This window comes from Podarcis liolepis (genome assembly GCF_965112155.1).
Source record: "Podarcis liolepis genome assembly, chromosome: 15".
NCBI classification, from domain to species: domain Eukaryota; kingdom Metazoa; phylum Chordata; class Lepidosauria; order Squamata; family Lacertidae; genus Podarcis; species Podarcis liolepis.
The window spans coordinates 32,133,679-32,149,121 of NC_139566.1; the positions used below are offsets into that span (position 1 = coordinate 32,133,679).

A 15,443-nucleotide genomic window follows, 5' to 3' on the forward strand; every position below is an offset into this window, starting at 1 on the left:
GGCCTTGGTTTTACACAGTTCAGCTTCAGAGCATGCACAAGCTGCACTCCTTAAGAAAGGAGTCTATTGCCATGGAACTGTGGTCAGAGGAATGGCTTTATGTATATGGGGCAGCAGGCAAATCATGCCCTACTGATCCTATGTTGTGCTGTCACCATTCCCTGTGCAGCTATTCAAAAATGGAAGCTGGCCGTCCATGTTGCTTTATACCATAACAACGTGCTAACGGACCGACAAATCAGCCAAACACTCACAACACCATTTCAAGCGAAAGCGGGAACAACTGGCGAGTGACTATGCTGCTGTTATGATCGATACCGTAGTATTTCATACATGAGTAAATAATGGTCATTACAGAATTCATAAGATCAATAGGAAAAGACAGCCATCTCAAATACTTCCTTCCCACAACAAATTTCTATATTATGTCTTCTTTTTTTGCCAGGATACAAAAAGGTTCAGGCCAACGGTTTTTGAAACATATTCCAGAGACTCTGGAGGTTCTTCAGCAGCTTATAGGGAAACTCGCCAGAAAAGAACCACAGATAAGCTTCTGGAAAGATAGCTTGTGGTGTGCAAATGCAAAATGTGTTGGGTGTGTTACAGACAGTACCAGCCTTCCCTGGAGCTCAGCAGCTGCTTTCTGCATCAGCTTTTAAATACCTGCTGCAAACTTTGCTATTCAGTCAGGCTTATGCCAGCAACTCAGAGCACATCTTTCCACAACAGTTATCCAATTTCACCTTTCTCATATGGTTTTTATTGTATGGTATTATGTACAGCTGTCGTGAAACTGTTTCAGTATTTTCTTTATGAATCAGCAGCAAGTAAATATTTCTTATAAATAAATAAAATGAGCTTCTTGGGAAGGTGGGTGGGATACAAAAAAGTAGGATGCTCACAATGAAAACAGCCTGCTTTAAAACAAACCTCCCCCCCCCTTTCCTTTTTAATAAAAGCAAACAGGAATAAAATGTAAATTCAAACCCTCAGATTTCCTTGGAGATGTTAACGTGCTTTACTTACTTGGGCGCTCACTAAACAAGCCAGGCATGGAAACCTACCCTGACTTCCGCCAGACTTCATTTGATTGCCGTTATCAGTTTTATGGATGGTTTCATTTTACTTTGCCGAAACCTTCTTGGGCACTTTACAGTGTTGTTCTCTCCTTTTAATGGGACTAAATTTGTGGTCTTACGTTATACTATTGGTATTACCGGTGTGTGTGTGTGTGTTTTTAGCAGGAACTCGGTGGAACTAAGTTCCCTCAATTTTTAAAAATTAAATAATAATCTCTTTTTTCTTTTTGTTTTGTTCTGGAATGGATATACAACCCAATGCCTGAGCCAAAAATCCACCTATATCTGTAATCAATAAAGTTGTGGCCAATCCAGATCATTGTCTGCTTGAGTTTATTAATCGCATCTTACATTTAGCCACTACCTGGGGGGGTGGGGCGCTGCGACTGGGCCTGCTATAAACTAAACTAAACTAACTAACTAACTAACGAACTAACTAACGAACTAACTAACTTCATGGTGAGTTCCTCCACCTTTTTTCCAGAAAAAAAAGCCACTGGGAATTACTACTCTGGTTGTACACTCCGCCCCGAAAGCAATGCTGAAATCTGCAGCCTAAAAATCTTTTAAACAAAGGGGAAGGGAAGCACTTTTTCTAACCACCCACTTCCTGCTTAGGCACACCTTTTATTATCGTGCTGAGCTCAATTAAGGCCCAGATCATCAGCTTTGCTTCTCTTACCACCTAATCATTTCAAACCAGCAGAGGGAGCAACCAGAAAAAGGAGAGAGGGGACAGGCTTTTTACTGAAACTGAAGTAGCACTGCGGCGCCTTCAAGTGGCAGGGAGGTATCATTGCAACGTGGCATAAGAACATAAACATAGCCTCCTGGGGAAAGGAGCTCCATAGTTTAACTGAGCGTTGTCAACTATGTCTTGGAGTCCAGTCACCGCACCTGCCTTTCCAACCTGAACAGAGCCCCAGAAATTTATTCCATTTGTTTTTGCACTGCACTGCAGTCTATTGGACTTCTTATTGTTTCTAAGGCACTCCCCATGGTGCCTTAAAGTAAAGGTAAAGGGACCCCTGACCATTAGGTCCAGTCATGACCGACTCTGGGGTTGCGGCGCTCATCTCACTTTATTGGCCGAGGGAGCCGGCGTACAGTTTCCGGTCATGTGGCCAGCATGACTAAGCCGCTTCTGGCGAACCAGAGCAGCGCACGGAAACGCCGTTTACCTTCCCGCCGGAGCGGTACCTATTTATCTACTTGCACTTTGACGTGCTTTCAAACTGCTAGGTTGGCAGGAGCAGGGACCGAGCAACGGGAGCTCACCCGTCGTGGGGATTCGAACCGCCGACCTTCTGATTGGCAAGCTCTAGGCTCTGTGGTTTAACCCACAGCACCACCTGCGTCCCTACCATGGTGCCTTAGCCACAAGCAAAAGACAAAATCAAGGATATGTTGTAAACCACAATGTTTTTATTTTGTTAAAAAAAATAGCTGAAAACTCGGGAAGCCAAACATTACAGAATTAAATGGGAACTGATGGTTGACCACAAGGATGCAGTTTAATGAAACTGCAGAATGACTGGGCTTGCTGTCAACGGGAGATCACTATTTCCCAGTGAACAGCAAAGGAAATATCTTTTGTCTCAATCAAAGCCATATTTTGACAGCCAGTGTGGTGCAGTGGTTAGATCACTGGACTAACACCACAGAGACGCAAGTTCAAATCCCCACTCAAGTCATGAAGCTCATGGGTTGAACTTTGGCAACTCTCCTTCAGCCTGACCTACCACACAGGGCTGTTGCGAGGATAGAATGGAAGTGATGAGAACAGTAGCCGCTACCTTGCTCTTGAGAGGAAAGGGGGAATTTAAAACGTAGTTAATGAATAATATCTTACCACGAGATGTCCATGATTGACTTGTCAAACAGCTCATGTATGACAACCAAAGGCCTTTTCAGACACGTCAGCTAAACAACAGAAAGTTGCATGGTGGTTATTGTCATACACAAGTCTCACATCCCATTCTCCAAGATCCATCAACATGTGGAAGATCATGAAACATATTAATTCATGCAAGCTGAATACCCAACAATGGAAAACCTAGAGTAAGGTGGTCCAACGCACAACCTATGGGCCACATGAGGCCCTCAAGGCCTTTTTTGGTGGCCCTCAACAACAGCTGACACCACGCGCCCCCCCCCCCAGCCTTCAAGCTGTCTTCCCAAAGGCGGGTAAGCGAGGTGCTGGGCGTTGGGAAGGAGGCGTGAGGGCTCTGAGAGGGTCCTAAAGTCATCCTTCCTTCTTCCCAAAGCCTAGTTAGAGGCCTTGCTTCCCCCACTCCCTGCGTGACAAGGCAGTTTGCGGCCCACGGGTTCTGTGTTGGGCCGCCCTGACCTAGAAGGAGAGAGGGAGGGAAAGTGACGTTCCCAGTAAAACAGCAACTGGGCTATAATGCACCACACACTAGCAGAGACAGACCCCTAAGCTTCGCTTTTTTACTGCTAAATATACAGGAACATAAGAAGCTGCCCTATACTGAGCAGAACCATTTTTCCCATTGGGTTTACTGGCACGTTGCGCCAGGGCACCAGGCTCTAAGGGGCGCCTCAGCAAGTAGGGGAGCTGCGCGGCTTTGCCGGCGGCCTCCCCTTTCCCTCCTGTACGCCTGCGCCCCGTCAACTATATGGCTGGCGTGCGTGCAGCTTCCTTCCCAAGCCCCGGCGGGAGGAGAGTGATCCACGCAGAGGCTTGGGAAAAGGTTGACAACTCTGGGAAATGGGGGGTGGAGCGCCGGAGGAATCTTTGCACCACGGCGCCGGATATGCTTAAGACGGCCCTGATGCTGAGTCTGACCACTGGCCAGTCTACCTCAGTATTGTCCACACTGACCGGCAATTGCTCTACAGGGTTTCCAAGCAGGGGTCTCTCCCAGCCCTGTCTGGCAATGCTGGGGATCGAACCTGCAATCTTCTGCTTGCAAGGCGGAAGCGCTATAACGGAACTACATCCCCTTCTACCACTAACAGAAATTCGTTCCCTGCCACCACCCATGTTCTCTTTCAGGAACTTAGCATATTCAGCCAATAAAAAAATTATTTAGACTAGGGCTCCCGGGGACAGTCCCTGGATTTGCAAATCTGTCCCCAGGAAACATGGCAACAGCAGCCTCAGCAGCCCAGAGCTAGCCTGGTAGCGCAGTTGGCTCTGGCTGGCTTCAGGAGCTGCTCGCGGCGCCCACCATTTTCCCTCTCCGGAACTCCCCATATGATGTGTCTTGTGCGCAACACTTCATATGGGGACTTCCGGAGAGGAAAAATGGCGGATGCTACAGCTGCGAGCAGCTCCTGAAACCAGCCAGAGCCAACAGTGCTACCCAGCTGGCTCCTGGCTGCTTACTGCTGCCACTGCCGAAGGGGAACCGGGGACGTCCGGCGGTACAGATCTCCTGCCGCCTTCCCCCTTTATTTTGACTGATCGTGGGAGGCTCGGGAGTCACAGGTGGGCAGCTGTTGCCCATTATTTTAAAATACTGCACATTTATGTTTCGCAGACTGTGAAAGATTGGCTTTGCACCTTGTCTGGCAGAGAAAGCGTGCGCCTTGTGCCCCTCCTGGGCAATGGCTGCCCATGTATGACTCCTGAGTCTCCCCTATCTGTCAAAACAAAGGGGGAAGAGGGCAGGAGATGGGAGAGGCTCAGGAGTCATGGGCGTACCATTGCCCGGTTTTTTAGAAACTGCGCCTTTATGTTTCACAGGGTGCAAAAGAAGGGCTTTGCACCTTTATACAATAAGCATGTGTGCTTGGGCCCAGGGTCTTTTGCCTCACCATCCCCACTACTGACTCCCTGTTGCTACTCAGCTTAAAAGAGAAAAGAAAAAAAGTGAACCCAGATTCACTGAAAAACATCTGGTAACCATAATTTATACCTCTTACCAAGAGCTTACCAACCAGCTAATTCAGTATCATTTAAGCTTTCTTTAAACAGCCACTACAGGGTGGTTGATGGCAGTATTGTGATTTCCACAAGGGCCAGCCAGTCAGCACTCTCTGCAGCCTGACAGGAAGGCGGGAGAAAGGTGGCTTCATGATGGTTGCAAAGACTAGCCAATCAGCACTCTGCACAGCCGGCTTACAACCAGCTGTTCCTATGCACAATTTGATTAAGTTCATACATCTGTCCTAAAAGGCAGAACCAGAGTGGGGCCCACTGTTCAAGATACACCCGTCTACCTCAGCCTGAGCTGGGCCACGTCAGCTAGAAGAGAAGACTTACTTACCCAGACAGAAAGAGACCGGTCTTTGCTGCCGACAGCACAGCAGCAATAAGGGTGGCTAGATTTGGTTGAGCTCCCATTCTTCTGCTTCTTTTTGAAGATTTTTGGATTGAATTTCTAGGGAAGGGAAGGGGGAAACAACCAGAGGGTCCTCTTAAAAATTAATTTGCTTTAAGAAGCCGAGCTAAGGTGCAAAGGGGGACCAAGCAGGTATTTTTGGTCCTCGCTAAAACTTGTATGTCAGGCCTGACCCAAGCAAAGAATTATATAAATCTCTCCAAACAAGCCTATTCTGTGTATTTCTGGGATGGCTGCAATGAAATACAATTATTGCAAGAAAAAGGAAAAGGAAAAAAGCTCCTTTGGCTCCTGTAGCCTCCTTGACTACCCTCCTGCTCTCTTTCAAGACCTTAATAAATAGCTAAAATAAGCACATTTGTCACTTTTTGTTCCTGAAGCCTACTCTGTTATCCTCACACACACACACCCCGCCACCCCATGCAAGACCTGGCTTAATAATTACCTAAAATAAGAACAATTGTCTCTTCGGTTCTGCTTCACTTCTGTCTACGATCAGGGGAGGGAGTAATTTAGACCATTTGGGGGAAATCTAGGGGTGGTGCCACACCTTAAAGAAATAACAGGGCACTGACCTGAAAATGGCCATGTTCTGCTATTGCTCCTGCACTATAGGACAACCTTCCCCCGCCATACGCACAAGGTAGCAGCTTCTCACCTGCTTCAGGTATCTTGTAAAGGTGTAGCTTTTTGCCTGACTGGTAAGATCAAGCCGTATCTTCATTTGTTTGAATGTCCTGCATTCCTGTTTTTACTTATTTCTATATGTTTTTATGTTTTATTATTAGTTTAATAACATTGTTTGTTTTTGATGCAGTACGTTGCTTAGTTTTTTAACACAGTGGTACCTTGGTTCTCAAACGTCTTGGTACTCAAACAACTTGGAACTCAAACACTGCAAACCTGAAAGTAAGTGTTCCGGTTTGCGAACTGTTTTCGGAAGCCGAACGTGCTCCATTTTGAGCGTTACGCTTCCAGTTTGAGTGCCACACTTCTGTTTTGAGTGTTACACTGGGGTCTGTCTGTTTTTGCTATTTATTTTGGGTTTGTGTTTTTGTGGCTCTTTTTGTTTTGTTTTTGTGACTGTGTGGAACGCAGTTCAGCCTGCTAATTGATTGCGTGACTGCAGTACATTGTTTATCGCTTTCATTTTATGGAGCAATGGTCTTGTTAGATAGTAAAATTCATGTTAAATTGCTGTTTAAGGGGTTGTTTTTAAAAGCCTGGAACGGATTACTCCATTCTGCATTACTTTCTAAAGCATGCCTTGGTTTTGGAACGCTTTGGTTTTGGAACAGACTTCCGGAACAGATTAAGTTTGAGAACCAAGGTACCACTCTCTCTCTCTCTCTCTGTGTATGTATGTATACATGTATATGTGTGTAAAGGTAAAGGGACCCCTGACCATTAGGTCCAGTCATGACCAACTCTGGGGTTGCGGCGCTCATCTCACTTTATTGGCCGAGGGAGCCGGCATACAGCTTCTGGGTCATGTGGCCAGCAGGACTAAGCTGCTTCTGGCAAACCAGAGCAGCACATGGAAATGTGGTTTACCTTCCCGCCGGAGCGGTACCTAATTATCTACTTGCACTTTGACGTGCTTTCGAACTGCTGGGTTGCCAGGAGGTATATGTGTGTATGTGTATATATGGGTGTGTGCGCGCGCGCATGCGTGCGTATGTATATGTATGTATATGTATGTGTGTGTGTGTATATCAATATATCGCAGTTCATAAACACTTTTAAATAAATGAACCTACCACCACTGTCACTGCTTTGCGATGGCCAACAAAATCCATGTTGGTCTTCCACCCGTCTCGCTCAATGATCTGTGCCGTGGGACCAGAATTATTCATGGCATGAGCAGAGACGAGATAGTGTCCGTCGGGTGACCAGCTGAGACGTAAAACATGGGTCGTTCCTCCACACTGAAAAGTAAAACCAGGCCACAGAAGGGACTGAGCATCACGTTTGCCAAATGCTCATGGATGATAAATGACACCCTTATCTGTAACCAGATTCAACACGTATTATCTGTCACTGGCATCATCCGGGGTGGCACTCACACGTGCCCATGTCACCCAACCACTTTGGCTTCCAGGAGGATAAGGCTGCCAATGGCTACTAGCTGGGGATGCTGCATTGTACCTTCACTGTTGGAGGCGGTCCGCCTCTGAATACCAGTTGCTGCTGTTGCATTCAGCTCCTGCTTGCAAGCATTTGTTTGGCCACTGTGAGAACAGGGTGCTGGACCAGATGGGCCGTTAGCCTTTTCCAGGAGGCTCCCTATATGTTCTTATGTTTTCAGTTGGGCACAGAAGTTACGATTTGCAACCGTCTTAAGCCTATACTACGTGAACCCCCAGTTTCAGAATGCAGCAACTGGGGAGAACAGGCACTGAATTCCTAAGCTATATGTGGGAGAGAGAACAGTCACATGCACCCAAATATATATGGAGAAAACCGCACAAGGTGCTCAGTTTGGAAATGATGGCACCTGCTCATTTCAAAGGCTCCTGACTGAAGAAGGCAAAATCGGACAGCTGCTACGGCTCGGCTCAGATCAAGAACAGGCCAGGAAGCAGGAGTTCAGTTAGGTGCTTTTAGTCAAACCTTGGTTCTCGAACGGCTCCATTTTCTAACGTTTCAGCTCCAGAACGCCGAAAACACGGAAGTAAATGCTCCGGTTTTCGAACGTTTTTCAGAACCCGAATGTCCCGCACGGCTTCCGCTTGAGTGCAAGAAGCTCTTGCAACCAATCGGAAGCCGTGCCTTGGTTGTCGAACGTTTCGTAAGTCAAACCGTCTTCCGGAATGGACTACGTTTGACAATCGAGGTTTGACCATATGAGATTAACAGATGTACAACTTTAGGGGCCTATGTGTACTACTTCAACTACTCTGCTGTGTTTGGGGACCGTTCTACTTAATTGGCTGAGTGGGGCCCTGGGTGTTTGGCGCAAAGTCCTGTCTTGGATGGCAGGTGCCTTGGACTCACACTTGCCCACTTCTCTTTGCAGACTGTAATTTCCTCCTCCCCCTTGATTGCAGGATGTGGACCGCCAAACAATGGTTTGCATTTGTCCTGCGAGCCAGAACTGCAAACCTGGGAGCCCTGACATCTTGATCTGAAGCTAGGGGTTGAATAAGCATAAGGGACATGTCAGGGAACTGCCATCGGTTGAGGAGGGAGTGAGGAAAAGCCGGATGGATTACAGAGAGCCCCCAAAGATCATGGAAAGCAGCTCCTCCTTAGCGGGGGAAAGTAACCACGCCTCCAGTGGAGAGGAGCTGCAGGGTTCGGAGGAGGCGAGGCGTTGCCAGGATACCTTGCCTGGGCAAAGCGGGAAGGGAAGAGGTCCACCGTTACCCACATAACTGGGCGTCAAGAAATTACTTTGCTGGGGAAAATTTAAGCCCTGCCCACTCACGGATTCTGCCAGTGAATGAGTCAGCTACGGGAGAGTGGCGCTCCGGACAGATAAAGTTTATTTTGCATCAAAAGCAAGGCTTCACAGCCGAGCAGGGAGGTACTTGCCTGCTTGCTCTTGAGCAACCCCTTGGAAACCTAACAGGACAGATAAATAATCCCTTGTGGAGGTCTTGAAAGACATCTCTTGTAAGAAGGTTTAAAATTACATTTATTGCTCCTCCCACTTCTTCCTCCAGCCCTGCCCATCAATGGCCTGTGCCCCTCCACCTGGAAAGGAATGCAGCCCCTGTGCTAAAAAAGCTACCCCACATCTGCAGTCATGTTCATTCACGGGATGAGTTGTTGAGACGGCTAACACAACACACACCTCATCAAACGGTTTGGTGATGCTGGTTTCTAGCTGCCAGTCCATGGTACGCCACACCTTCAAGCTTCGGTCATCTGCTTGCGACGCAATGTATTTCCCAACTGGGTCCCAGGTAAGCCCCTTAACTAAGCCAGAATGTCCCTTCAGAGTGGCAAGAATTTCTGCATGCAGCAAAGAGATAAAAAGATTTTTTTAAAAAAAATAAAAAAATACATGCTTACTTTTTCAGAGAACGATTTAATTGAATAAAGCTAAGAGAGCTTTAAAATGCTACTGAAGCCTGACAACATCTTGGTACAAGCTGGTATTAAATAATGCTGAATTCATAGTAGTTGTTGTTTTTAAAGGACGCTTGCATACAAATGCAACTAGGAGATATGAAAGAATACAGCTGTACCTTGGAAGTTGAATGGAATCCGTTCCGGAAGTCTGTTCAACTTCCAAAACGTTCAAAAACCAAAGCACAGCTTCTGATCAGCTGCAGGAAGCTCCTGCAGTCAATCGGAAGCTGCGGAAGCCCCACTGGATATTCGGCTTGCTGGACAAGAGAAGACGTTGGAAGATTGACAATAATATTAGTGGGGTCAGTAATATTCATGAGGTCAGCAGGGTAGCCCAGTTTGCATGTAGCCCCAAGTCAAACCATGGCTTACTGCAAATGAGCAAATATGTGGGTCTCCAGAGTGAAGATCGCAGCCCCTGCACTCCTCTCTCAGTCCTGCCACTGCCATGCTACCTGGGGATAAGCCATGGTTTGGCTTAGCATTACATCTGAGTTTGGGCTCATGGTTAGCCTTCCCCAGACAAATCATAAGTAGTAAGCTGAGAACAAACCCTGGTTACAGCATGTGGTTTTTCTGGAGCAAGACAAACCATGAGCCCAGGGTCGAACGTAATGCTAAGCCAAACCATGGCTTGGTCCTAGGTAGTAGGGCAGCAGCAGGACCAGGAGAGGGCATAGTCCTTGTTCCAGGAACCCACGTGATGCTCATTTGTGCTAAACCATGGGCTTCGCTTAGCGCTATATGGGTGAACCGGGTTTGATTGTTTGTTTTGTTCAAAAAGGTTTGCCATATTGAGCGGCAGCCCCCGCGAAACAAACCATGACCTCTTGATAGTCAGAACTCTGCGTTATACCTGGGAATTTGACAGCATTCCAGATGACAACAGTGTTATCCACACTACAGGAGGCCAGCCAAGCATCATGAGGAGACCACGCCACATCCATGACATCTGTAGGGGATGCAAAAAACAAACACACACACAGACCTTAAGTGAACCATTTCTCAGGGGAAACAGAAAACTAGCCACCCATCCGCTTAACAGCTCCCTTTGAGTTCAGAGAACTGAAATTCACAGCCGTCTGCTTGTTGCAGACGCGAGCGATGGTCAGCAAGTGGTACGAGCGATTTTAACTGTCGGGTTAGTGATTTACTGCATCCCCCCCCCAAGAAAGCTGAACAACTTTGGGCAATCCTCTCCAAAAAAAGCTGAACAACTCCACTCCTCCCCCCAAAAAAGCTCAATATCTTTTGAAATTGGGAGTCACCCAAAATAGGGGGGCGTGTTATACACAGAAAAGTGCGGTAATGACTATTTGATGAGTTCATAAGGTATGACTCTTGTTATTTGCTGCCTTTTATCTAGCCGGCCACCTGTTAAGTGAGGATGTAAATAACTGCACAAAGCAGTGCAATGGAAAGCAATGCTGACCATTCTAGGTAAAGATGAAGGGACCCCTGACCATTAGGTCCAGTCGTGGCCGACTCTGGGGTTGCGGCGCTCATCTCGCTTTATTGGCCGAGGGAGCAGGCGTACAGCTTCCAGGTCATGTGGCCAGCATGACCAAGCCGCTTCTGGCGAACCACAGCAGCGCACGGAAACGCCGTTTACCTTCACGCCGGAGTGGTACCTATTTATCTACTTGCACTTTGACATGCTTTCGAACTGCTAGGTTGGCAGGAGCAGGGACCAAGCAACGGGAGCTCACCCCGTCGCGGGGATTCGAACCGCCAACCTTCTGATCGGCAAGCCCTAGGCTCTGTGGTTTAACCCACAGCGCCACCCGCGTCCCTGCTGGCCATTCTACTAGGTGCCAAATAGCATCTATCTAAAGCAGACCAGACAACGGGGAGTGAACTTTGGGATGGGTTGAGAGATCAAGTAATGCACTGTGAGCACCTTCCAGTGTTGCAGACACACTTACCCCCCGAATGGCTTCGAAGGATTGAGAGACACCTCCACTGTTCTACGTTAGCAAGTTTACTACTGGAACCAAACACTGTGCTCGGCCCAATGTACCTATGGAAGACAAGAACAAGAGTTACCAAAAGCAACCACATGGCAGATTTCCTTTGTGAACCACCACAACAGTTGAAATGAGTTTTAGCAGACAAAAACCTCACCCCACCCCACATTTAGAGGAGACTTTTAACAGGGAACCTGTATTTATTTAATTTCTTCATTTTATTCAAAAGCCTAACCACAATATATATTTTTTTAAATCTCTAAGCAGTGTAGACTCTGTACGATAGAAAAAAAACATGCATTGGAACAAAAATACAAATCTAAAACAAACAAAACCAATATAAATAGTCGTACCCCGGAAGTTGAACAGAATCCATTCTGGCAGTTGGTTCACTTCCAAAATGTTCGGAAACCAAGGCATGGCTTCTGATTGGCTGCAAAAAGCTCCTGCAGCCAATCGGAAGCCACGGAACCTGCGTCAGGCATTCGGGTTCCAAAAGAACGTTCACAAACCGGAACACTCACTTCCGGGTTTGTGACGTTCAGGAGCCAAAAAGTTCGACATGCAAGGCATTCAACTTCAGAGGTACGACTGTAAAAGCAAGTAAAACTGGAACTCAGGGGATTAAGACACATAAGTCAAGGTGCAACCTCGTGGGTCAAGGAAAGCCTGGGCAAAAAAATTAGCTTTTTGTATTCTAGAAAGTGTTTACAGAACTCTGGAGATAAGAAACAGGGAATAATTCAACAAACGTTCAGAGAACAGGGAAAAATGTAAATTTGGGGCGGGCAGACACTTACGCAGCTCTCTTCCAAATCATGATCAGCTTGTCGTCTCCCCCGGAAGCCAGATACATGCCATTGTTTGACCATCGTACACAGTTCACACATGCTAAAATGGAAGAAACACACACAAACGGAAAGAAGGTGGATTTTTATATCAAGGCATGTCAGAATAGTTCACAGTATTTTTTATGGGTTCACACCCTTTGCAATTCTCTCTGTATGCTTCTGATAATCGTAATGGAGTCTTTATCTTTCTGCAGTGTTCATGCACTGGATCTCAGCTGCAGAAACAGATTGTGTTTCTGTCCCACCAGTGGGAGGTGAGGGCTGCACAGTGGCGTAGCGTGGGGGGTGCCAGGGGTGCCAGCCGCACCGGGCGCAACATTTTGGGGGGCGCGTTTGGCCGGCCCCCCTCAAGGAAGCGGGAACCTCTCCAAGGCACAGCGTGCCGTCGGTAGAGGAAAAAAGCCGAGCAGCAGCAGCAGCAAAGTCAGGAGGAGGAGGAGGTGGAGCGAGCCTGCTAATTCCTTGCAAAGTCGGGAGGAGGAGGAGGTGGAGCGAGCCTGCTAAGAATTCCTCGCAGCTGGCCATCCAACCTCCAGCGAAGGCGGGCCCCGCTCCACCTTCCGAGGGAGCCTGCTAGGACCCCCGGCTCCCTGCAGGTGGCTCACAACCCCCGCTAGCCCGGCCGGGGCTCGGGGAGGATGGGAGCCGCCTGCTGGGCTGGCACAGCTGCGTGTGAAGGCGCGGAGGGAGGCGCTCCCAGGGCTGCCGGCGGCCTTTCCCCGCACGCGAAGGAGCAAGGGCGGCGGCGGCGGCGAGGCTGCGCAACAGCCGCTGCGTGAGAACGAGCCCTTGCCCAGCCCGGGGGACGATCCGGAGGCCCTCTCCGAGCGCGTCGCGTGTAGCCAGCCCGCCAGCCTGCCTGCCAGGGTGGAGCAAAGCGGCGGAGTGGGGAGAGGTTGCCCTTCTTCGCACGCAACCCCCCCCCCCGTCACGCCTTAAATCCACCCTCCCACAAACTAGGAGCGAGCAGCTGAGAGGGAACAGCTGAGAGCCACGAGCAGCTTTTTCTGAAAATGCCCTTTAAAAAAAAAAAATCCTAAAATTTATAAACCGCTTGACAGCTACAAAAGTGGTTTGCCAAGAGAATAAAACTGCCAGGAAACAGTGGTGTAGCGTGGGGGGTGCAGGGGGGGCCGGGCGCACCGGGAGCAACATCTGGGGGTTAGGGTTAGGGGGCGCAAATCCACGGGTTAGGGGGCGCAAATTACTTGCCTTGCCCCGGGTGCTGACAAGCCACGCTACGCCACTGGGGCTGCACCCACCAAACAGTACAAGTGGAGGGGGAACTAACCATGAATGAAGAGGGAAGGAAATGTGATTGCCTACATTTCAAACAATGCTTTTCTTCAGAGATGTTGTGTTACCAACAAAACAAGTATTTGAAATGTACTTATTGTTTGGAATTTAACTTTTTCCACCTGCGATGATCAAAATAGCTTACAAGCCGAGCAAAGCGGCATAATGTCATGTCTGTAAAACAGTATCCCAGGAAAGCAAAATAAAATGAAACGAAAACTCAGCAACATCAGAGGCGAAGAAATATCAATGCACTCAATAGCAATATGCTTCGTTTGATAAGCAGGTATTAACTGCCAATGGCAAGATTCAATATGCTCAATGCTTCAGGTCTCCTTTACTACTTTTGTACCCACATACATGTTCTGGTGGTGGATAAAGGGCAAGGCCATGGATGTTGATCTCACAATGTGGGCAGGGTCATACTGGAGGTGGTGGTGTGTATGAGCACCTAAATCTTTACAGCCTTCTGTTCTCCTTTAAAATGAATGGGTCACCGAGCAAATATTTCAGTTGCATAACTTAAGGTCCTTTACAAAATGGTGCAATTGAGAATGGGTACCATCTGGCATTATAGTACAACCCACTCATCTCTGGACATGAGAAAGGTATTTCTAAAAAGTGGAACAAGCGGGGGGGGGGGGAGCATGCAAGGAGATGGGTCATTCCTTAACACCAAACCATGGCTTAGTGTAACATTCAAAGCAGTTTTCAAAATCTAAAATCCTCTGATATGCAATTAAGGCCCACGGTTCTCTACACCAGAGGTCTTCAACCTGTGATTCCCTTGTGTTGTTGGACTACAACACCCATCATCCCTGGCCAGCTAAGCCAATTGTGAAAGATAATGGGAGTTGTAGTCCAACAACTTCTGGGGACCCAACGTTGAAGAACACTACTCCATGCCATTCCTGGAACTTTACTGACCAACCAGCACCGAAATGGAAATGTAATTTTCCAGGAGGGATAGATAGAAGGTAGATAAGAGATGTAGTGTTATATCTCTGGGCAATTTTCAGTAAACAGTCAAGGATTTCCGACTATCAATTATTAAAGAACAAAATTCCGGCCCTGGCCCCTTTAAATTATACGTCTGAAATTACGAGAGCTGGGGGGTGAAGGGTAAATCAGAAGTGGATTTCTCTGCTGAAGGATTGTGAGCTCTGTCCATTTCTGGTACTGTACTAAAAAGCAGCCAAACAAATTCCAGGTCTCAAAATCCTTTAATCCTTCCAGTATGCCTGTTGCACCTAGCCACCCTGGTGGATGTTGGAGCTCTCCTGGATCGCACAAACCTGAAGTCCACCCTCCCCTGTTCTACAATACCTAAATGATTGTCCATCTGACAGAGCATCTTGGCTACATTCTCGTTCTTTTCGTCTTCCTCTTTGAGGACGGGAGCCATGTTCCATATCACAACCTTCCCAGAATCCTGTCCTAAGGACAAAGAGAAATCAACATACCATTTTATAGAAAAGTGCTGGTGTTTCCACAGAGAATACGTTTGTTACCTGCATGCAGCCATGATGATGATGATGATCAAATAGAGAAAGACTGACAGTGCAACACTGTGGGGTGGGTGGGTTGCAACTACAGAGTTCCATTTACATTTGCACAGCAGAACTCCCCCAAGCCCACTCTCCACCCTCCTCTCCAATCTGCTCCAGAGGGTTGGGGGGGGCAGAACTGATTTTGGGGGGGGGAGGGGTAACAAGAGGGTGGGGGGTAAATTCCATTGCACAAGAGTAAATACTTGCACTTGCTGCTTTGGATAGAGCACACAACAAATCTGCTCAGGACATAGGCCACACCAGGTGGTCCTCAGCAAAGCTGTTGCCGCCATGTTGGATTTCCAGCTTC

General features: G+C 47.8%; 1 protein-coding gene across 1 annotated transcript in view; it reads right to left on the reverse strand.

The window, feature by feature from the left end:
• The window catches only part of HIRA (histone cell cycle regulator), a 61,522-nt gene that overhangs the window by 28,820 nt on the left and 17,259 nt on the right, over positions 1–15,443 (reverse strand). The window contains exons 3-10 of the mRNA XM_083478993.1: positions 14,910–15,020; positions 12,237–12,327; positions 11,395–11,489; positions 10,326–10,421; positions 9,189–9,349; positions 7,150–7,317; positions 5,315–5,428; positions 2,932–3,002 (exon numbers count right to left, since the gene is read on the reverse strand). Of these exons, the coding sequence (XP_083335119.1) occupies positions 2,932–3,002; positions 5,315–5,428; positions 7,150–7,317; positions 9,189–9,349; positions 10,326–10,421; positions 11,395–11,489; positions 12,237–12,327; positions 14,910–15,020 (907 nt within the window). The remainder of the gene's footprint in view (positions 1–2,931; positions 3,003–5,314; positions 5,429–7,149; positions 7,318–9,188; positions 9,350–10,325; positions 10,422–11,394; positions 11,490–12,236; positions 12,328–14,909; positions 15,021–15,443) is intronic.